Source organism: Podarcis bocagei, assembly GCF_964188305.1.
Source record: "Podarcis bocagei genome assembly, chromosome: 3".
Classification (NCBI taxonomy): domain Eukaryota; kingdom Metazoa; phylum Chordata; class Lepidosauria; order Squamata; family Lacertidae; genus Podarcis; species Podarcis bocagei.
In genome coordinates this window covers 58,503,085-58,526,895 of record NC_138127.1, presented here as the reverse complement: position 1 = coordinate 58,526,895, position 23,811 = coordinate 58,503,085, and the positions used below count along the sequence as shown (strand labels likewise).

The 23,811-nt window shown below is 40.8% G+C and overlaps 1 protein-coding gene across 10 annotated transcripts in view; it reads left to right on the top strand.

The window, feature by feature from the left end:
* The window catches only part of PDE10A (phosphodiesterase 10A), a 198,655-nt gene that overhangs the window by 151,239 nt on the left and 23,605 nt on the right, over positions 1 to 23,811 (top strand). For 7 of the 10 annotated variants that reach the window (XM_081188207.1, XM_081188205.1, XM_081188201.1 and 4 more), the window contains 8 exons: positions 2,071 to 2,191; positions 4,086 to 4,135; positions 7,223 to 7,363; positions 7,850 to 8,005; positions 8,369 to 8,419; positions 14,858 to 14,937; positions 16,622 to 16,673; positions 23,221 to 23,363. In XM_081188207.1, the coding sequence (XP_081044333.1) occupies positions 2,071 to 2,191; positions 4,086 to 4,135; positions 7,223 to 7,363; positions 7,850 to 8,005; positions 8,369 to 8,419; positions 14,858 to 14,937; positions 16,622 to 16,673; positions 23,221 to 23,363 (794 nt within the window). The remainder of the gene's footprint in view (positions 1 to 2,070; positions 2,192 to 4,085; positions 4,136 to 7,222; positions 7,364 to 7,849; positions 8,006 to 8,368; positions 8,420 to 14,857; positions 14,938 to 16,621; positions 16,674 to 23,220; positions 23,364 to 23,811) is intronic. The other 3 variants (XM_081188206.1, XM_081188204.1, XM_081188208.1) reach the window with 1 other exon arrangement.

The window sequence follows — 23,811 nt, the reverse complement described above, 5'->3', positions numbered from 1 at the left end:
TTCTCAGTACTATATATATATATATATATATATATATATATATATATATATATATGCAGGTTTTGGTGTCTTCGGGTGTCTTCCCGTGTAAGAGTTGGGGTGTCTAGGCGACGTTTCGACGAGGTCTCACTCGTCATCTTCAGGCTGGTGCTTTCGGCTTCTTGTTACTGGAACAGAGCAGGATCTCAGTGTCAGGATGCTCTGTTCCAGTAACAAGAAGCCGAAAGCACCAGCCTGAAGATGACGAGTGAGACCTCGTCGAAACGTCGCCTAGACACCCCAACTCTTACACGGGAAGACACCCGAAGACACCAAAACCTGCATTCCTGTACCCGTGAAAATCTACGAAAGCAAATATATATATATATATATATATATATATATATATATATATATATATATATATATATATGCTTTCGTAGATTTTCACGGGTACAGGAATGCAGGTTTTGGTGTTAGACACCCCAACTCTTACACGGGAAGATACCCGAAAACACCAAAACCTGCATATATATATATATATATATATAAAAAAAGTTGAAGACCATTTTCTGCTTTATCTGAAAATTTATCCTAAGCTCTAAATTTAGAATTGCAATAACGCTCCCTCTGTCTTGCTCTCATTAGCCTTTAAATGAAAACAGCACCTTTTTAAAACTTAAAAATGTCACTTTTTAAATACTCTTTGTTCTGCTGTCAAGTGTAAAAAGCACTCTTAATTTCATTTTATGATCTAATATTTCAGGTCCTTCACTCCTTTATCATTGTTAAGAAATGCAAAGAGGAACTTTTTCATGTAGTTATGAACAGCAAAGAAATTACCCTGAAAGTGTGGTTTAAATCATCTAAAAAATGGAAGCTTTTTAAAATATATATATATAAATGTTTTAATACACACACACACACACACACACACACACACACACACATATTTAGGCTGTTTAAAATTGAACAAGTAGTTTAAAATTTTGTGCTCAGAAAGAATACTGTTCTTTTATTCTTTTACATGGATAGCTGAATTAGTTTAAGAAAATTTCACTTAATTTACAATTAGTTTTGACTATATTTGTTCATGTTAGATGTTAGTTTGCAGTTGAACCATGCACAGTTCAAAGAATTTGTGATCCTTGCTTTTAAAGGATCATAGGTTAATAGTTTTCAATATACAGTGGTGCCTCGCAAGACGAAATTAATCCGTTCCGCGAGTCTCTTTGTCTTGCGGTTTTTTCGTCTTGCGAAGCACGGCTATTAGCGGCTTAGCGGGTATTAGCGGCTTAGCGGTTATTAACGGCTTAGCGGCTTTAAGAAAAAGGAAACAAACTCGCAAGAACTCGCAAGACGTTTCGTCTTGGGAAGCAAGCCCATAGGGAAATTCGTCTTGCGGAACAACTCAAAAAACGGAAAACTCTTTCGTCCAGCGAGTTTTTTTGTCTTGCGAGGCATTCGTCTTGCGGGGCACCACTGTAAACCTGATATGGAAGTTCTGCCATGTAAGAAATCAATATATTGATTCTTCAGTTAGCATTGCCAAAATGTTTATCTGTGTAGGGCCTACACACTGTAGGCAAACATAATTGGTTGGATCCAGTCTGTGGTCTACACTGAGCTAAGTGCAGTTCTGCAGGGTTTTCAGCCTTACCTGGAGATGCCAGAGATTAATCCTGGAATATTCTGCATGCAAAGCATGGGCCCTGCCACTGAGCTATGAGAGTTCTTTCTTTCTTTTTCCTTTCTTTCTTTAAATTATTATTATAATTATTATTATTTACTTCTGTTGTGCTAATAGAAAAGGAGAGTATCTTTAGGTTGTTGTGCTTCACGATTCCCTGACTTCCTTCTCCTTAAGCATTGACTTCACTTTCTCTTTTGGGTTTTCTGTTGCTTTAGATTAACCAACTACTACTGCTGCTGCTGCTGTATTAATAATTTTTATTAAAATTTAAACAATTAAGAACACCAAACCTATTTCCAAAATAGGAGCTGTAAAACACCAAATCAAATAACGTCTGATCATATTGATTTTTCATAAAAGTTTTAATAGTTCTTCAATATGTGCTTGTTTTTCAATAGTACCAGAATCCTGATATCCAAGCAGTGGTATATGACCTGAACGGCTTTATAGAGCAGCGGATGGATATAGGAGGGCACAATCAACTGCTCTTATACGAATTGAGTAGCATCATTCGAATGGGTAAGAAAACATTTATTATGTTTATTATGTTGGATCCAAGATTCAAAGGCAGAAATATACAGTAAATGCTTCTGTATTTGACTGAATTACTAAACAAGCAGTGCACTTAAGGCTTAATGTTCGAAAGGTGCTTTCAAATGTTTCAGAGTATAGAATATCTCCCAGTATTTGGCCAAGGAGTGCAGTCTGGGATTCCCCCTTTTCTTCCTAATGTCTCAACAAATGAAACTGATTTGTAAAAATGTTACATGGAAAAAATGCGAGAGAGAGAGACATTGCACATACTTTTGTAAATCATGAAAATGTTTAATAAAAAAACATTTAAAAAAGAGTACTTAAGAAAACAAACACAGTATTGCATTTTTTCCAGTTTTTCAAAAAAAACCAGTCCCTTACCCACTGAAACCCCTGGAAGAAAACTATTTTCCCCTCATATAATAATAATATAATATAATAATAATTTATTATTTGTACCCCACCCATCTGGCTGGGTTACCCCAGCCACTTTGGGCAGCTTCCAACAAAGATTAAAAATACATTAAAATGTCACACATTCAGATGTCTTCTAAATGTCAGGTAGTTGTTTATTTCCTTGACATCTGATGGGAGGGTGTTCCACAGGGCGGGCGCCACTACCAAGAAGGCCCTCTGCCTGGTTCTCTGTAGCTTTGCTTCTAACAGTGAGGGAACCGCCAGAAGGCCCTCAGCGCTGGACTTCAGTGTCCAGGCTGAATGATGGGGGTGGAGACGCTCCTTCATGGTTTCAAAATTGCAAAAAACTAAAACAACCCCATCCACCCACCTCTCCCTCTCAACTGATGACTACATATCTACAGAGCCTCTTGTCTATAGAGGCTACATGTGCATTTCTCCCTCCTCTCCCTGGTGCTTCTCACCCCCTCTCTCTCACACACATGGGTGTCTACAGGAATTTTTCGAGCAGGGGTATTTTCAGCAGAGGATAAAATGAAACACTGAAAGCTTGGATCAGGCTGATTTCCCATGGAAAAAATGTGAAGAATGGTGTCTGCGTTTTGCCTCCTATCTCAGGTTCTAAAAATAATAGAAGCTTACATAAAGGAAATAAAAGAAAGCTTGGCATCTAGGGATTATGGTTTATCCCAGGGTCACCAAAGAAAGGCCTTCATCCACATGCACCAGATCAGCAACCCCTGGTTTAGAGGACAGTTGTGAAAAGTAGTTCATTGGGCAAGGTTGAAGATCATTGCATTGCACTTAAAGGAAAAAAAATGGAATACAAATGTAAACGATAATTATAATTAATAATAGGTGGAGCAAATTATTTTTGCATAACAGTTTTGTTCACATGATTCAGATTTTCATCTTGCTCTTACCTTTTTTCCGGCAATGCAAAGAAGAATGAGAATCAAGGCAGGTTGAAAAAGATTGCAGGTTTTTAACAGGAGCTGGTGGAATAATTAGTGATACGACAAGACTGATGGCTTTGATGGTAACTATACAAGACACTGAAAATCTCCCCCTAGACCCGCCCCCACCACTGGAAGCTCTTTCTAGCTTTCAAAGTTTTGTCTTGTATTTTCAGTTTATACTTAGATACAAAACAAGATCATTGTATAATTTGTTGTGTCCATAGCTAGGAGCTTACAAATAGAATGTTTTAACATATATTTTATGCCAGATTCCATTGAGAACATATTTTATGTAAACAGCATCATAGATGAATGTAATATGAATGTAATATTATGAATGTAATAAAGTAATTTTGTGTTATTCATAAACTTCGTTTTTAGTGAAGTATAGTTTAGTATAGTTCTTCATAAAAGATTAATAAAGAAAGCTAGCTGGGCATGCCCTATATAACCTCAGCAAGTATATCAGTCTTTTCCTTAATGTTTTAATTGTTCTTTGGCAGCTACAAATGCTGATGGATTTGCACTGTATTTCCTGGGTGAATGCAATAATGTAAGTATGTAAAGAACTCCCATCTGCAAGCCACTTAATGCAATGTACTGTAGAAGGTTTAACAGGGGTTAACCAGCTATGCATTGATTATGAGATGTGGTTCTGTAAATGCAGCTAACAATCTGTATTGATGAACAAATTGTTCTCTGCTGACCTACCAAAAGAATCTCCATTAATTAATAGCTTTGTTTAAATTTGTATTACTAAACCGGAAAAGGTCATGGGTTGACTTCTTGCTGCTGCCCTAAGTACACATACTTCCATTGAACTCCTTGACCTCTGAGTTTAGGACTACTACTGTTTTCCTTTGATTGTGAAAATTGCCAATTTTTCCATTTCTTTTCTTCATTAACATGATCCATCCCTTATCCTGGGACTCATAAGTTACCTTAGGGGTATTTTTTGAGAAAAGCTATGAATTGTTTTTGTGAAAGACCAAGCACGTGGTTTTCTCTGGATCACTTTGTCTACATCCTTGTTGATATTTTCAGGTAATGTTAATAACCTACGTAGCATGGTCTTTTGCAAAAACCATGTTTCCTTTTATATACCCTATTTATCCACAGATCTAACAATTCTGCCATTAAAAGTGCTTGCCTCTAATTAAATTATGTTTCATAGGCCAACATCTTGTAGGAAGGCTTATTTTAATTTTGTTTATTCCCCTCCCCCCATGAATTCACATTTAAGTCCTTGAAGAACTATTGGGTGTATGCCCTCTAGTGACACCAATCTATTGGAGTTTGAAAGTTGATAACGTCTTCCTTTCTAAGAATTATTGTGAGTATTACCTCCCTGACAAATGGATGAGAATAGCAATGTAGCTATGAGATGGGTTCAGTAGTGGCTGGCGGGATGCTGTAGGCTGACTTGGCTTCTCAACACCACATGTGGCTGCCAGTTACTGAGATAAGGAGGGGCCAGGCACTGTGGAGTTTAGCAGAGTCAATCTTAAGCTCCTACTATTACATTCACACTTTGCTGAGCTCCCCACTGCCTTGGTCCTTTTCCTCCTAGTGATGGCAGCAATGTGTGGCGTTGGGAACCCAGATCAGCAACACAGCCCTGTCAGCCACTGCTGGGTAGGTTTCTCCTTTCCGTACGTGTTGACATGATACATTTACTCTGAAAATGGTAGTAAGAAGCCAGAGAAACAATACATGCTCATGCTTTAAGGTGAATTTATTATGCTCTTATTCTAGACTACAAAACATTGAATTCTTACTTAATTCTACACAATGTGCATGCCACCTAGTGACTCTGCTAAACATTTTATGGCATGGAATAGCTTATAGCTGTCCCTTACTGAACCTAGTAATGGGAATTACTGTATTTCTTATGGGTTGAATTCAGAGAACTGCAAGTGGAACTCTATTCATATAGCAGGACTTTATTGGAAACTCCTCCGCATTGCAACCTTCTGCAGCTCCCCAAAGCCACTCTTGGGGGCTGTGGGGCTTTCCAGGATGGTGTGGGAAGAGGCATTGGGGATGTACATAATGGGGAAATCACCAGAATTTGGGGGGGCTGCCTCGGGCAAGTGAAAGTGTCTTTCCGCCAATTCAAAACACCCTTAGACTCAAGCCAGAGTTACTTACTTTTCATGCATTTTTTGTCGGGGAGAGATTAGATGAGGCAAAACATTATTTGTTTAAGAACATAAGAAGATTCCTACTGGATCAGGCCAACCTGGTGCCCTTCAGTTGCTTTGGAATACAAACCCCACCAGCCAATGATCAGGGATGATGGGATTTTCACCTGGAAGGAGGGGTAGGCTAAACTATAGTTGGGCATAAAATTGACACATAATAGGCCATTGCTGCACTTCTGAAATCTAAATCTGAGGCATACAAGTACACTTGCTGGTGGTTTCCTGATCATGCCATTGTCAGTGCGCCAATCTACTCACAGCCACATTCCTTGCTGACAGCCCAGCTCTTGCTGACAGTTTCTTTTATAGCACAGCTTTCAGAGTAACTCACAATAGCCACATTCATATGTAATACTAAGTTATGGTCTGTGCATGGTGTTTGTTAATAAACCATGTTTAAAGCTCAAGCCCTTAGCTTGTTACATCAAAGGTTGGTTTTTCTACTCCCTGCCTATTCTGCACTTCCCACTTGATATGCCATATGCCTTGGCATTATCCTAGTACTGGCATTGCCTCATTGTGTTTTCATCCCCATCTCCATGTGTTGGCTTTGCAAATGGGCAGGGAAATCCCCTTGGAACTCTTCAGCTGCTCTTGGCAATGGCTGCAGTCCACCAGAATCCCTCCTCTCTCCCCCCCACCCCTTGAAGAAACATCATATACATTATCTTTAGCCAAGAAGCTCATTTCCTTCTTCCTTGCATCACACTGGGGTTGAAGTTTTTCCCAGCACAAGATCCAAAGCAGCATTATTCAGTACCATTCCCCACATCCCTCAGTGAAACAGTGCTTTTCTATGCAAGATTCAACCCTGCATTTCCCCAAAGTCCTTCCACCTCTCTTTTTATGGGTGAAGGGAATTGCTGGGCCCAAGTAGCAGTTCGTGGTAAGAAAGGAATAGAATAGAAGCATATGTGAGTAATAGTGCACTTACCCCCTAAGTATCTTAGTAGAGAGGATGATAATCCTCTTCAAAAACAAACAAACACGGAGCAGAGTCCCATTTCTACCATGTTCTCTTACCTGACAGACTGTTTGGGGCGTGGGAGAAGTTCCTTTACAACTCAACCTGATTTTATTATAAAAGCAATGGCTGGGATTTTGAATTTGCTCCCATTGGCAAGAGTATTCCTTAAGCAGAATTCCATTTCTATGATGACCTCCATAGCAATTTTCCATCCATGCTTATTTTCATTTAGAGCGTTGCATCATTTAGCAAAATCAGTTGAGTTGGAAAAGTTTCATAAGGACAAAATAGTGAATTAACCTTCCCCTGCCCCCAAATAACAATGCCGTATTTCAGCATTTCAAAAAATGTAAATGAATGTAAACTACTGATTTCAGGATTGTTCTAGTACCATATAACATTATGATTACTATGGAAAGAGTCAAACATTTAAAATGCAGTTTTCTTTTTTTGTACTTCCTCCCATTAGAGCCTCTGTGTGTTCACGCCACCAGGAGTGAAGGATGGACAACCACATCTTGTTCCTGTGGGACCCATTATGCTTGGCACTACAGTATCTGCATATGTAGCCAAATCTAGAAAAACGTTATTAGTAGAAGATATTTTGGGGGTAAATTACTGTCTTTTTAAAAAATAATGTCAGGCTGCAAATGTTTTCATACCTATGTGGGAGTGAGTTCTGTTCAGGCAAAGTGGATTGATTTAAATCATCAGTTCAATCAAGAAAAAAGAGGTTTCAAACAAGTTTCCCGGTAATTCTTCTTCATGTATTTCCTAAACAATGGTGCAATTTCTTTCCTGAAGTGGACCTAACCTCAGACCCTGAGCTGAATCAGGCAATCCCCAAAATGCAGGCTGTTTCAGAAAGAACAAAATCTATCCAGTTATAAATCAACATGGCCTAGCATTGATAGTGTGTTTATACACCCCTTTGCCAATGTTGAACAGAATCTGTAACACACCTGAAGGCTAAGCTGTGAGTTTGTCCTCAAAATTTCAACAGAGATATCCCAGATTTATAGACAAAACTGACATAACTTTAGCGATAAGGGAAAAAACCACACCATTAAGTTTAAAACTGTGCTTGCCTTCCCAGGATGAGCGGTTTCCCAAAGGTACTGGGCTGGAATCAGGAACTCGCATCAAGTCAGTGCTTTGTTTGCCAATAGTTACTACACTTGGTGACTTGATTGGTATCTTGGAGCTTTATCGACACTGGGGCAATGACACCTTCCTCCTCAGCCATCAGGAGGTAAAGCCTAAATGTGATAGTGGGTATTTGAATGTTGCTATGGGGAAGGGATGAAGCCACTTTCATAACTGTGGATCAGATTTTACATTATTAATATCCACTGGGCCAAATCATTGATCTGGTTGACGTATCACATCCAGTTGAAAATAAACTATGGTTGAAAGTAAACTGTGGTTGAATGTGAATGAGCAGCATGCTTGCACATGCTGGTTGAAAGTTACAATTCTGTCATTCTGTGTAATGTGCAGCCAATTATGTTACTGCCAGCTGTCGCCAGTGGAGGACTCAGAAACGGGGCATTGCAGGAGCAGAGTGGCTGGTCACTAATACAGTTCAGGAAATAAGGATTTTCTTTTGTTTCAGGTTGCAACAGCGAATCTTGCATGGGCTTCTGTAGCAATACATCAAGTAGAGGTAAGACCGTGGAAAAGGTTTTTTTAGGAAAACAGTAAACAGATTCTAGGAATATAAAACATGATCAATCAGCTTTGTAATATCTGATTGATGTAAACTGTTTGACAACATAATCAAGTTATATTTCATTATCTGTATTTCAAAAGGGTGTACAGATAACTTGCAACTTATGTGCATTTAATTTATGTACATTCAGCTTTACGCACTTGGCAAATTAAGGGGCAGGTATCCAGGAAAAGGGTTTCAGCAATTCCATCTGCCGTTGAGACCAATTTGTTTTGACTACATGCAATTTTGGCTTTAGGTACTATCCCTGGAATGTAACCCCAGCATAAATTGAGAGTCATTCAATTACTTAATAATTACTTTCTGACTTGAACCCAGGTCACATCAAGCTCTCACCACGCGAGATGCAAGTTTGGATGTGGACAAGTCAAAACATACATTTCTATGAGCATGACATGTGTGTGTCCTAAAGTTCAGTTTGAGCCTCCATTTTCCCAAGACCCACCCAATACTTTTAAAAATATCTTGGGTGATAGCCAGTGTTAGCCATACTCAGAGTAGACCCAAGGATTTATGTTATTGCAATCCATTGATGTATGAAATCCTCCAGATTCAGAGTCTTACGCCGGGATGGGGAACTTTTTCTGGCTGGTGGGCCAGATCTTTATCTGCCAACTGCTTGTGGGGCAACTTAAAAACCCCACAATGTTTTATTGATTTGAAATGAATGGTACAACAGTCAGCATAACAGATGGCAATGTATATATATAGCCAACAGGTACAACCAGGAGAAACTCGCAAAGTCAGTTAAAATGCACCTTTAACATAAAGTTTTTACAGTACTGCAAGAAATATCCCCTTCATAATGTAAAGTGTGTTGCCAGAATTTGATAGGAAGTATTGTTCCTGTTAATAAAGCTAGGTTCTGGTGGGTCAAAACTGAGATATGGGCAGGGTCGTTGTCTGTCCGTCAGACAATCTGACATAGTGACATCAGGTGATGCTGTGCTTTGAAGCCCCACTTGTCAGGACTTCAAAGAGCAGCCCTTTGCAAGCAGCCCTGTTCTGCTCCTTAAACCTCCAAAAAATTGGAGGTTTAAAGAGTTTAAATTGTAGGTGGGTAATTCCATAGTAACTAACATAACATTGTAAACTTATTTATATAACATTATTTGGGTTAACATTAAACTCTTTGTGTGCCTACTGGAATGATTTTCCCTACTAAAATAATCAAGAAGCCAGGAAAATAATGGTAGATGCTGCTGCTAAAAGATTTTCTGGCAAATGAGCTGTGGCCAGCACAGAATCATAGAATCATGGAGTTGAAAGGTATCCAAGGGTCATCTAGTCCAACCCCCTGCAATGCAGGAATCTCAGCTAAAGCATCCATGACAGATAGCCATCCAACCTCTGTTTATAAACCTCCAAGGAAGAAGAGTCCACCACCTCTTGTGGGAGTCTGTTCCACTGCAGAACAGCTCTTACTGTCAGAAAGTTTTTTCTGAATGTTTAGTCAGAATCTCCTTTCTTGCAACTTGAAGCCATTGGTTTGAGTCCTACCCTCCAGAGCAGGAGAAAACAAGCATGCTCCATGTGACAGCCCTTAAAAATATTTGAAGATGGCTATCATATTTTCTTTCAGTCTTCTCTTTTCCAGGCTAAACATACCCAGCTCCTTCAAGCGCTTCTCATAAGGCTTAGTTTCCAGACCCTTGATCATCTTGGTTGCCCTCCTCTGTACATGTTCTAGCTAGTCAACGTCCATGTTAAATTGTGGTACCCAGAATTGGACATAGTATTCCAAGTATGGTCTGACTAAGGCAGAATAAAGTGGTACTATTACTTCCCTTGATCTGGACAATATACTTTTGTTGATGCAGCCTAGAATAGCATTAGCATTTTTTGCTGCTGCATCACACTGTTGACTCAGGTTAAGCTTATGGTCCACCAAGACCACTAGATCCTTTTCACATGTACAGTGGTACTTCGGGTTACATACGCTTCAGGTTACAGACTCTGCTAACCCAGAAATAATACCTCGGGTTAAGAACTTTGCTTCAGGATGAGAACAGAAATCGGGCTCCGGTGGCACGGCAGCAGCAAGAGGCCCCATTAGCTAAAGTGGTGCTTCAGGTTAAGAACAGTTTCAGGTTAAGAACGGACCTCCGGAACGAATTAAGTACTTAACCCGAGGTACCAGTGTACTGCTAGTAAGCCAGGTCTCCTCCATCTTATATTTGTGCATCTGGTTCTTTCTGCCTAAGTGCAGAACCGTACATTTGCCCCTACTGAAATTCATATTGTTAGCTTGCACCCAGTTCTCCAATCTGTTCAGGTCATTTTGAATTCTGTCTTCTGCGGCATTAGCTACCCCTTCCAGTTTGGTGTCATCTGCAGATTTGATGAGTATCCCCTCAGTTCCTTTATCCAAGTCATTTATAAAGACATTGAACAACAATGGGCCCAGGACAGAACCCTGTGGCACCCCACTTGTCACATTTTTCCAGGATGACAAAGAACCATTAATGAATACTCTTTGGGTTCGGTCAGTCAACCAGCTATGAATCCACCTAACACTTACCTTGTTCAACCCACATTTTACCGGCTTCCTTGCGAGAATATCATGGGGGACTTTGTCAAAAAGCCTTACTGAAATCAAGATACACTATGTCCACAGCATTTCCCTGATCCACCAAGTTTGTAATTCCATCGAAAAGAAAGAAAAAGAAAGAAAGAAATCAGATTGGTCTGGCATGACTTATTTTTGAGAAACCCATGCTGGGTCTTAGTAATCACAGCATCCTTTTCTAAATGCTCAGGTATCGATGTCAAGCTCACTGGTCAGTAGTTACCTGGGTATTCCCCCCCCCTTTTTGAAGAGGGGGACAACATTTGCCTGCCTCCAGTCTGTAGGGACATCACCTGTTTTCCAAGAATTCTCAAAAATAATAGACAAAGCTCCTTTAGTACCCTTGGATGCCTCAGGCCCTGGAGATTTGAATTCATTTAAAGTAGCTAGGTGTTCCCTTACTACCTCTTTTCCTATCTTGGACTGCAGCTCCCTCCTTACATCATTTATTCTGTTCTCACCAGGTTGGGCATCGCTTTCCTTTTGGGTGAAGACAGAGGCAAAGTAGGTGTTGAGTAGTTCCGCCTTTTCTCTCACCCAATAGCATTTCTCCATCTTCCCCACACAGAGGACCCACCACTTGCTTGTTCTTCTTACTTTGGACATAGCAGAAGAAACCTTTATAATTATTTTTAACCTCTTTTGCAAGCCTGAACTCATTCTGAGCTTTAGCCTGCCTGACTTCTCCCCTGCAGCTGTTGGCTATTTATGCATACTCCTCCTTTGTGATTTCCCCTTTCTTTCATTTCTTATAAATGCCCTTCTTAACTCTCAGCTCATCTGTATGCTCCTTATGCAGCCACACCGGTTTCCTTAGATGCTTCCCACTTTTCTTTCTTCTTGGTATTGTCTACATTTGGGCCTTCAATATTTCTCCTTTTAGAAACCCCCATCCTTCTTGGACTCCCTTCTCATTAAGTATTTCTGAGCACAGGATCACACCCAGTAGCTCCTTCAGCTTTTTGAAATTGACCTTCTAAAAGTCCAGAGTGCGTGTCTGACTGTACTCAGTTTCCCCTTGCCTCTGTATCCTGAAACCCAGGAGAACATGATCACTTCCTCCCAAGTTTCCGAGCACTTCCACTTCATCGATCAATTTCCCCCTGTTGGTGAGAACCAGGTCCAAGATCTCTTTGTTGGTGACAATTCACTGTCTCATGCACAAATGCCTTATAGCAAGACCCTGTGAAAATGACACTTTATTGTGCATTTGTTGAAGGTCAGCAGCAAGTCCATATGAGAAGTTGTAATGCCCATTGGAATTTAAACTTGGCTGTGGAAACCCCTCGTGATTCCCCCCCCCTTCAACCAACTTTTATATTTATTTGTAGGGAAGACAAATGTTAACGAAGTCCTTTTTGTGTTTTAAAGAAGAGGATTCTATATTCATGAACATAATATTGCCAGCACCTGGTCAACAAATTTTCTTTTCAATTTCCCTCAAACTCAACAACAACAAAGTTGCCCAGTTGGCACCAGTGCTTCAGTGCCTGTTTCTGCATCAGTGCTTTCCTTCAGAATAATTACATTTACCATAGGGGCATCATCCCCTTTGTCTCTTCAGTTTAAAATATTTGAAAAAACCCCCACAAACATTTACACTTATGTTCAAAACTGCCTTCAGCCTTTTACAGGGTTGTACTGTTAACCTGAGGCTCAGCAAGAGACCTTTGGTCCTGAGGAGAATACCTGTATGTATAGATGAGCCTGGTTATTCGGTTCAGTTTAGCTAGGGAGATGAATCAGAATGAGACTGGCTCCTTGCTAAATCTGAGAGGAAGCTGGTAGAAACTTCTTCATGCTTCAAGAAAGTGGGTGAAGTTGGGGGGGGGTCTAGTAGAGAAATGCCAATTCTGCCTTTTCTAAACCACACCCAGATTGAAGTTACTTAGAAAGTTTAAACATACAATTATATTACCTATCTTCTAAAAGCATTAACATATGCCCACCTTCCCCTTGTCTGACTTGTCTTTCAGAGGGTAAGCTTCTTGAGGGTCGGGACCTGTCTCTTTTTGTAAAACTCTGTAAGGTGCCCTGCACTGATGGTATGGTACAAATAATAAGGCCTAATAATTATTAAACTCTTAGGAAAACAATTATGACAACCCTAAAAAGGGATTTAAGTGACAAAATCACAACACATATATTCTATATAAGTTGTGCACATTGTGGTGTTATGTTGCTTGTAGGAATTGCTGCACATAAAACATCTGATAGGTAACATCTCAGCACATTTTCTTCATGTTAACATCTTAAGGAAGAGCATAAAGTTATTTTCATTTGTTGAGGGAGAAGGGAGTATGTGTTCTTCTGACTACATACCCAACCAATATAAGTTTTATTGGTTTAAGTTCATCTGATTTTATTCAGTGCATGAAGTTTCTTCTCAGTTGAGAAGAGAATGAGAAAGCAAAACTGTCAGTACAATAAAAAGGTCATTAACCTATTGTCTATTTTCTTGGAGAGGTCTTTAACTGAATATTATAAAAAAAAAATGAGAGAAATTCTGAGTCATCTTGCACGTCATGTTTCTGGTTGTTTTACTCACATGTAAAATGCCATTTTGAAAAACTGTTGTCAGATGATGAAATTTTGGAAAACTATCTTTAAAATGATATAGAACATGTTAACTACATATGAAAATGAAAGATAGGTCTGTAAGTTGACATTGTCATGGAATTACCCAAGTTTAAAGAGCAGGGCAGGCTGTTTGCAAAGGACTTTCAAGCAGCCCCATGCTGCTCTTTGAACCTCTGGCTTTCAGAGGTTCAAAGAGCAGTGTTGGAAGAACAAAACAGATTCTGTTGAGCAAGGTGCTCTCCCACTGCACATTGGTTGATGGGCAAGTGGAAGTGTGCCTTGCACCAGCAAAGGAAAAACCGGAAACTCACTTTAAGTTCCTGTTTGTCCCTTTAAGCGCTGCCCATACCAGCCTCACACCTGATGTCACATATGATTTCAGATGCAGGGCAGATAGGTATGGCTTCTCCAGAATGGCTGCACAAACGAAATGGGGAGATTTGGCAGGTCATGCTAGTGTTTCCCCACACCTAGTCTTTGCTTAATCATGAACTTAGCTCTCTGCCACTGAATCAGTGAGATTTAAAAACCCAAATGGTCCTTAACTCTCACAAGTGCTTTCCTCTTAGGGACAATCAAAATCATTTGCCTGCACCATGAAAACTTCTGTAACTCACTTTTCTTCCCAGCTACTTCCACCAGTTTAGTATATATATATATATATAATAATAATAAAATCCTCCAAACTCAGTTTTTTAAAATCTAACCAAATCTGAGAGAGCTACCATGAACTTGGCAATGGTGGTAAGTGGTGTAGGCCTGAGTCTGCCTCTTTCTTTTAAGAACCCAGAACATGTACATACTACTCAGCCAAAGGATTTGGTAGAAAATAATATAGCTTATTTACCTCAGTTATTGCTTGTCTTAGATGTTGTTTATATAAGATGAGTAAATGGGGGGAAGACAATCTTTCTTAGGCAGAAAATTGAACACTTTACCTGTCTGAGCAGGTTAGTAGAACTGACTGTGAGCTGGTATCCTAGGTTTCTGCATTCAGAGTTTATATGCAGAGGAGGGCACAAACAGGAAAGTCTTCAGGCTCACAGTGTAAGAGCTGCCATTTTAGACAATTAGAAAAATACAATAAATCCGAGTTAGCATATCTGTAAACACAATAAATCTAAAGCTAAAGATGTGTATATGTATGTGTATATATATCTAATTTTAGATAGCATATATACTTCATACTTTTGAATGTAACCTTTTGCTTATATAAGCAATAGTATTTCAAATGTTCTGGTCAGGTATCGAAGGGCCTCGCTAAGCAGACTGAATTGAATGACTTCCTGCTTGAAGTTTCAAAGTAAGTCACACTTACAACTCATTCTCAGTTAGTTGCATGAAATATGCGTGATGGAGAATCATGGAAGGTAGTTAGCAAATGTCATGTCTTGTTTCTGCCCTTAGTATATTACCAGCTGGTATAGAAAGATAAGCACTGAAATCTTATGCACACTTACATGGAAGTAAGTCCCATTGAACTCAGTGGAACTTACTTCTGAGTAGGCATGCATAAGACTACGTGTAAACTATGGCGGAAGAAACATTAATTCTAACTTGTTATTTATCCTGGTTTCAGTAACGGAGTGCACCTATCTGCAAAAGTCTTAGCAATAAATAAATAAATTGTACATAAACAGCAGGAAAATATAAATTCTTCATAAGAATGATTTTGTGCACTATGTTACTCTTGTGGAAAGCAAATGTATGCATTCGGCATTGACCTCAGGATGTTTTCTACAAGGTTTAGGAATGGATGTTAAATGATGACAGTTCTTACCCAGACAGAAGCACTGTCTTACATTTCTTCTTTCTTATCAGTCTGAATGTCACATAAAAAGGTACACAATTTTTGGAATAATATCTGTCTCTTGAAAATAATGAAATCTAATGGCCAGCGATGCTTGAGAATGTGGAACATTCAAAGCATCTTTTGTTAATACATCTGGTGCTTATCTGTTACTGACTTTGGGTGCCTGGGACAGCTACTATATATTAACCAGGGGGAGAGAGCTGCTGTAGTAGCTTGTGGAAGCAAGGTCAGCTTGTTTTTCCAGTCATGCTGCACCTGGCTTTAGGAGGGAATATTTGCTGGTGTGCTCACAGAACCAGGTATAGAGAAGCCTGCTGTCAGTGTCCTGCTGCCAATGCAAAGAGGAAGAGGATATTAAAAATGAAATAAACATTGCCTATATTGTTGTACTAAAAAAAAGTCATTTAGAGGTGGTGTAATTTGGGGGGAAAATGTTATAACAAGCCCAGCACATGGAAATTGCTGAAGGCAGCTAAAGCAGTTTCTTTAGCAATATAAAAGAAGATGGATAGCTTGGTCAAGTGTAGCTTATATGGGTGAAATGTTAAAAAGAATCACATATGTTTGACTATCATCTTATCTACTGGATTGTATGATTATACATCTGATCTGAACCTTTGCTTAATTGAAGGATCCCCCATCTAGTCTGGTACAGAAGTTGGAATTTGCAGCTTAGGCAAGAGAGATCTGGGTTCAATTCCCTGTTCACTTAGTTACCTCCTTACCTTTTAGTTTTTACATCATAGGATTGTTGTAGGGGCAACATTTTTGCTGCTATGAGCTTCTTGGAGGAAAAATAGGATACATATGTGATAGATAAGTACCCAGATGTAGAACAAACAGGTGATGGGTTGTTTGGCTTTGTCAGCACTGGCCATTTTTATAGCACTGCCAAAGATGACAAATGAAGTTTTCTGTTGGTTCTGTGTGCATGGATCCAATCCAGCTTAGAGCTCCAGTTGCCATATGTGGTCCTTGAAGGGGCATATAGGGCACAGTCGAGCAAGATGATAAGTGCATACAGGCCTATTCAGGGAGAGGATTCATGTGGTATGGTTTCATAAATAGATGATAACCTATTGTTTTAACAGTAAATGAAAACCAGCATGGGTCATTGTGGTAGTGAAATCTATAAATGATGTTATTAATAAGAACTTCACCTATTATCCTGCAGAACCTATTTTGATAACATTGTGGCAATAGATGCTCTACTTGAAAATATCATGGTAATGTATCTTTTCTCTAATGTCAACATTACATCTTACTTTTCAAGTTTTCCTCTTTGAAATCTTGTTTATATACTGTGTCCTGATTGTGTGTCTGTTTCAAATCAGTGCATGTTCAAAGTATTACTTTTTAGAAGAATTGCATATAAATTATTTAAAAATTTGTTTAGTGCTATCATAAAATAATTTGATTTGCTAATTGATATTTTTTCACTGCCTTTACATAGTGAGATCTCCAAGAGAATGTGAAGCAAGCAATCTTGGTGCTAATTGACAGTTGTTTAGCATGAATGTGTGAACATGCAGGTTCCTGGGAAGGAGGTTGCAGATGGCTTGCTCCAGTCCTACTGCTGCTGTGAGCTAAACCATGGTTTGGCTTGGTGTGTTACCTGAACCTAGGCTCATGGTTTGTCTGGCAGAGACAAACTACGAACCACCAGGGGTTCATACACTGCACCAAGCCAAACTATGGCTTAGCTTCCAGTAGCAGGAGGACAAGAGGAAGAGCAAAGCAGCCACAATCTCCTCTCCAGGAGCCTGCACCTTTATGCTCTGCCATGGTTTGGCTTTATGTTAAGTGTGAACTGAGCTGGTGGCTTGTCAAATGCCACTTAAAGAGCTTTGGTAAACTTTATAGCTCACATTCTCAGTGCCAAACTACTTATGGTGCTTAATACATAACTTATAGTTGCATGGATCTTTTAAAAATAGTAAATAGGTGCTGCTGTGGGTCCAATCGGGGCAGACTGTGGGGAGGGGTGTTCTCCGCCACAATCTCCATGAAAATTCTCCCTTTGCCACCCAAATACTACTAGTATCAGGAGGAAAACTTGGTTTCATTTTGAAAGGTTTTTGTGTAGAGCAAAACAGTTCCATTCTGTGTTCTGTCAAAACTCTGAATGTAGTCTATCATCTGCTCTGGGCATGCCACATTTCTTCGCATAGGCTCTGAGTTTTCAATAGCAGGTGTGGAGAAAATTGTCACTGCCACATCCCTGCACCAGAGGCATTGCCCATGAAAAGTCCTGGCAAGCCTGGGTATTTTTTTCCAAGGTAATATTTTAAAACCACAAGTCAAAGAGCCAATCCTTAGGGAATACCTTACTGAAAACTGAGTGTTCATGCCTACAGCTTGTTTCAGATTGCACGTAGCACCCCACCCCCTTCCAGGCTGCTAATGTCAAAAACACCACATTGTCATGTCAGAGGCCTCAGGTCATGCAAGTCACCAGCCTCATACAGCTCAGGATGTCCACCTCAGATGCTCCAGAAGGCATTAGTGATTTGTTATGGCAACAGTGACGGGTGGAAAATAGTGTTTGTGGATGAGATAAAGGGGCATAAATCAGATTGATAACATGTTGGCTCAGTTTAGTGAGTGTTTATTTGTCATATTGAGTGATATAGTTCTGTCCATGGCAGCTACCACAATTCACCTTTAAAGACCAAGTCATTAACAGTAGTTCCTTGAAAAATCAATCTTTCTTTTTTTTTAATCGAAAGGCTTTATTAATGATTATTTCATCTTAATATGCTAAATCTCAGCAATCCATAGTTATTTTAGGTTTTGCTGTTTGTCACGGAAATAAGTCATTTATTTTGAAGGGACGCTATACGTGGAGCACAGCTGTGTTGCCTCACTGAGTCGCTGTAAGTGTAAGTTAGAAACAAGGCTGAAATCCATTCCTTAGAAGATAGGGAAGAAAACTGGTTCACAAGTCGTTTGAGCAGATTTGTCTGGAACGGCAACCCTGTGTGCACTTGAGAACTCACAACTGGGTAAACATAGACTTGAGCTGCATGGCTGATCTAGAAGTTCTAGAATTTTTGCAAAGTGAGGTCCTCAGCTAAGAGCCATTAGAAAGTTAATCTTCAGCAGCAACTCACTAATTGCTGTGGGCTACTCTACGGCTCCAAGGGAGGAGAGGAGAGGAAAGATATCTTAGCCTCCCCTCTCTGCCAGGACTGTGTGTGCCTTCATCCAAACAAAATATTCTATTGTAGTTGCACATTACATGGGAGATCTGTGACTGGAATGGCTTACGCTTTTTATACTGAATTGCACCTAGCAGGGTTTATAACTTTTCTTGAAGCAGTAGAGTTGGGGGAGAGGAGTTGTTCAACATTTTTCCTCTGTGCCATTTCCCCAGTTATCCCATGGTGTTCCAGAGAGTTCTCGACTTGGCCCCTGAGCTGTTTTAACATCTTCATGAGATTGCTAGGTGAGGTTGTCCAAAGTTTTGGAGTGAAGTGCCAACAGCATACACTGAGGAAACTCAGTTCTATTCCTTTTAAGGCTTGGCCGTGTATCTTATTTTCACAGAACCGTTAATGTGCTGTGAAAGTGGGGTCAGGCATATTCAGTGGCTTTCAGGGGGTGGGAGAATTATAAGAACTTTTGGTTGGGGTGGGCCTACCTTTTAAAGACAAGGTGCCCGAGGGTTTTTTCTTTTTCTTTTTTCCAGAAAAAAATGCTTTGTTGCCGCTTCACGCGGTGGCTTGGCTGCCCTCAGCAGCCTCGTGGCATTCCTTTTGTAATTTGGGACACAGTGTCCCATGGGAACGATGTGTCCTGGTGCTTGTGACTGGAAAGAGGGCCTTTTCAGTGATGGTCCCCTAGTTGTGGAATGTCCTTCCTCTTCAGGTAAGGAAGGCACCAACATTATTACTATTCAGAAGACAAAGCAAAACCATGGGTTTTAGTGAGTGGCCATTGATATTTTGACTGCCTTTATGAAATCTTTTGCTGCTGTTCTGCTTTTATCTAATTGAATGACTACACAGCATTTTCCTTGTTCTCCTATTTATTTATTGTTTTGATGCTTCTTTTGATTGTTGTACTTTTTTGTAAACTGTTTTGGACAGGAATTAATAGGCAAGTGGCCTAAAACAGTTTTAAATAAATAAAGGCAGAGAAACAGCAGCTAGGCATAAAAACTCACTTTCAACATAGACCTTCCCTGAGGATCTGCTTTCTGACTTGTGTTTTATATATTACTTGGGGAAACAATGGCATAATTCACTAATACTACAAAACCTGGAGATGAGATGTATAGCTAGATAGTATTTCTCTCTGAAAAAATACTCTTATTCTCTTCAAATTGACACTGATAACTTCTTTGAGTGGCCTAAAAGTATACTCAGGTTCATTCCACAGTGGCCTGAATCAAAAGGTCTGTAAGCAAAATTCTGCTCATGGAAATCTGCTGCTTCCTGAAGGAAGAGACAATTTCCACCAATTCCCACCCCCAACAGCTCCTTGTGCCCTCTCCACAATCTTCTGTGGGGAGATAGGAATCCTTTCAAAATAGTGTGAGAGGTGGCATAGAAGTGTGAAGAAGAATCAACAAAAAATGCCTTCCCCTAATTCCATGAATGAAAGCCTTTGCTTGATATGCACTCCATCTATTCACAGAAATTGTTCTCCATTTTGAACCCAATATATTTACTATTCTCTAGATCAGTGTTTCCCAACCGGTGTTCCGCGGCACACTAGTGTGCCGCGAGACGTTGCCTGGTGTGCCGTGGGAGGGAGGCGGGCGAGTCGGGCTAATCCTCCGACGAGCTCCACCTCCAGACCCATTGCTCAAATCCTTTAACCCAGGAAGGCAGGAGGGCGGGGGGGGGGGGAGAAAGAGAAAAAAGAAAGGGTGGAAAAAAGAAGGGGAAGAGAATTTTTTTTTTTAAAAAAAGGAAAGAGGAAAAAAAGCGAGGGATGGAGGAAGGGGAAGGGGGAAGAAGATGGGGGGTATAAACAGAAGGGGAGGACAATGAAGAGGGGCGGGGCTTGGCAGGCAGCAGATAACTGGGGAGGGGGGCGCGGCTGGCGGCGGCTCAAGGCAGGAAGGGAGGAGCTGCCTCGCGGAGAGTCTTGGGCTGCAGAGATTTCCCGTTCAGGAGCGCGGGAGGCCACGCCGTGGATGGGAATCTCCTCCTCCTCTTCCTCCTCCTCCTCCAGGAGAGAGGGTGGTCCGCCCCACCGAGTCGGGCCTGCTCAAGCGTGGGAGCCTATAGTTAGAGCTCAGCTCCTTTTCTTGCCTTCCCCGCCCCCTCACGGAGCACATTTTCCTTGCCCCCCCAACCCCCGCATGTAGAATAGAAGCCCTCCAGCCTCCACGGTGCACAAACTCTCCCCTCTGCAACGAAGCACTTTGTTGCATATCTTTGGTGAGGTTTTTAGGCAGTCTTGGTGCACCTTAAATCAGCGCTAATTGCGCCTGGACGCAGTATTTACTTCCGAGTAGGCCCCCTTCTCCCCCCCCCGGTAGCACCTGATGTTGCTGTTCATATCAGCAGGTTTGTTTGTTGATAATTTAATTGTTTTAAAAGCATCATGCTAAAGAGCTCTCTCCAACCCCCAGACCCTTGGGCAAAACAGAAACACACACATACACAAACACAGAGATTGAGCCCTGCAGGTTTTATGAAATGAATGGATTCTGAATGCCTGTTTCAGTGGCTTGTCCGCCTTAGGCTGCTGGGCCAGACACCTGTTACACGGTGCAGTCCGTAAGCTGTGAGCGCTGCTACCTGCCGCCGAGACCATGTAACGACAGTCTTGAAAGACCTACATTGGCTCCCAGTACCTTTCCGAGCACAATTCAAAGTGTTGGTGCTGACCTTTAAAGCCCTAAGCGGTTTCGGTCCAGTATACCTGAAGTAGCGTCTCCGCCACCATCGTTCAGCCCAGACACTGAGATCCAGTGCCAAGGGCCTTCTGGCAATTCCCTCACTGTGAAAAGTGAGGTTACAGGGAACCAGGCAGAGGGCCTTCTCGGTAGTGGCGCCCGCCCTGTGGAATGCCCTCCCATCAGACACCAAAGAGATAAACCAGTGTTTCCCAACCGGTGTTCTGCGGCACACTAGTGTGCCGCGAGACGTTGCCTGGTGTGCCGTGGGAGGGAGGCAGGCGAGTCGGGTGGCGAGAGGCGGGGCGGCGGCGGCGAGGAGAGGCCGCCCAGCGCGGGGCTCTCGCCGTCTGCCTGCCTGGCTGCCTGCGTGGCGCTGACGTCACGGGGCTGTAACGTGCCCCACATAGGCACACGCGGGGCGGCGAGCGAGCTCCCTCCCACATCCCATCGCCGCTCGCTTCGGCCGGCCTACTGGGCTGTCGCAGGTGGAAGGCCTGCGCATGCGCGAGGTTTTCGCGCCTTCGGGATTCCCTTCACGCCTTCCTCCTCCCGGGTCCTTGAGAGCGCGGGAAGCGGCAGCGCGAGACCGGCGTTGAGCCTGGTAGGTATTGCACTTGCCAAGGCAGTCATTTGGGAAATGAAAACTTGCAAAGCAAGCAACCAGTTCAATCTGAAGTACGTGTATGCTTATAATCCTGTATCTGAAACCTGTTCTGCCCCCTCCCCCACACTTGGTGCCATTTTCATCTAACATGCAGCAGAGTAAGTTGACCCAGAATAGTACCAATTCAGATGGCAGATGGGAGAATGACAGTGCTGAATGCTTTCCCATGTAGAACAGTCCCTGCAAATAAAAACCTAGCATATTTGGAAGAGGGATGCTAGCCTAACCATTACCTTCTATGCTGTTACTATTTTTTATTTTTTTTTACATAAGTAAAAAGTGACCTTTCCCCATCTGGCATGGTGGTGTGCCTCGAGATTTTTTTCATGAAACAAGTGTGCCTTTGCCCAAAAAAGGTTGGGAAACACTGCTCTAGATAGTAATGTTAGAACTTTCCTGTGTTTTTGTCCAAATAAGCTGCCTAAATGTAATAGAAAATAACTTTTTAAAAATAAATAAAGCTTTCTACTAAAGCAGACTAAAATGACCAGAAGCTAGGATATCATACAGACCCATAACTGCTACTTTTGAGTAGTTCAAGCTTCTGGAAGATGAAGCTTGAGTAGTTCAAGCTTCTGGAAGATGTACCAGTTTTGTTCTCCACTAATAATCTATAGAAGAGTCTATAGATTTATAGATTTAGATTTACCTCTAAATTCATCCCAGATTTTTAAATTTGTTTCGTGCCTTCTAAAGCACCTATCTTTTCCTCTTGGAACCTTCCTTTCCCATTCTTCACAAACTCGAATATCCCAGGAGGTGCTTAAGAAAGAAGTTACTCCATCTTTATTGTCAGAAGAAGAAATAAATATATTTTAATTATTTTTATATAACAATATTTATATACCACTTAATGATAATAATTCTTAAGTGGTTTCCATAAAATAATGTAAAGTATTTATAGGAAAATTCAACAGACTTTAAAAGCAAGTAGAAACAATAAAATTATGATTATTTAAGTAAAATCAAAATTTCACATCTGGATAGGCTTACATAAAGGATTTTTTTAAATAGCAGACATCAGTGACAATACAGTGAAGCTTCAGGCTATTTTCATGAGTAGAGATAAATTATTACAATCAATGTACGAAAAGAAATATGAGTTACAAATTACTTAATTTTATAATTAAAGTAGCAACAACTATGGATTTTTTTAGGGTTTATTAAAGTATAGTTAACTAACTTTTGAAATATAATACAGACTTTGTCTAAGCCCACTGTGATTAATATTAGCTCTGTTCTTTATCTGTAGATATATGCAAAAAACTTGGTGAATGCAGATCGCTGTGCGCTTTTCCAGGTAGATCACAAGAACAATGAATTATATTCAGATTTATTTGATATTGGGGAGGAACATGATGGAAAACCTGTCTTCAAGAAGACCAAAGAAATACGGTAAGACTAGTGAGTTGACTATTCTTACATGCCAATATTAATCTGTTCCATTTCTGTGTATATTTACAGATACTGTAACAATTTTTGCCACACTGATATTATTCTCATGAGGATTTGCCTCTCCAGAGGTAGTTCTTCTGCAGGTGGCAACTGCAGCGCCATCAGAACAACATCTCTGATGCTATAACGTCATCATGAGTTTTGAATGACCACCTACCAACGAGGAGAGGAGAGGAAATTCTTATGTGGTGAATTCCTGTGCTTTGGTCTATGCCGACTTGTGTAGTCACACAAATCCAGAGTAGCTCAAGTTTTTCTTCTTCACCAAAAGTCAGTCTCCTTCGCTGCTCTTCTGCAGTATAATTAGGGATTAGGCCTAATTATAGCTAGATGTTAACTGTGTTGTAGCTATGTTTTGTGGCTGCTATCCACCTGAAAGTTAAGAGGC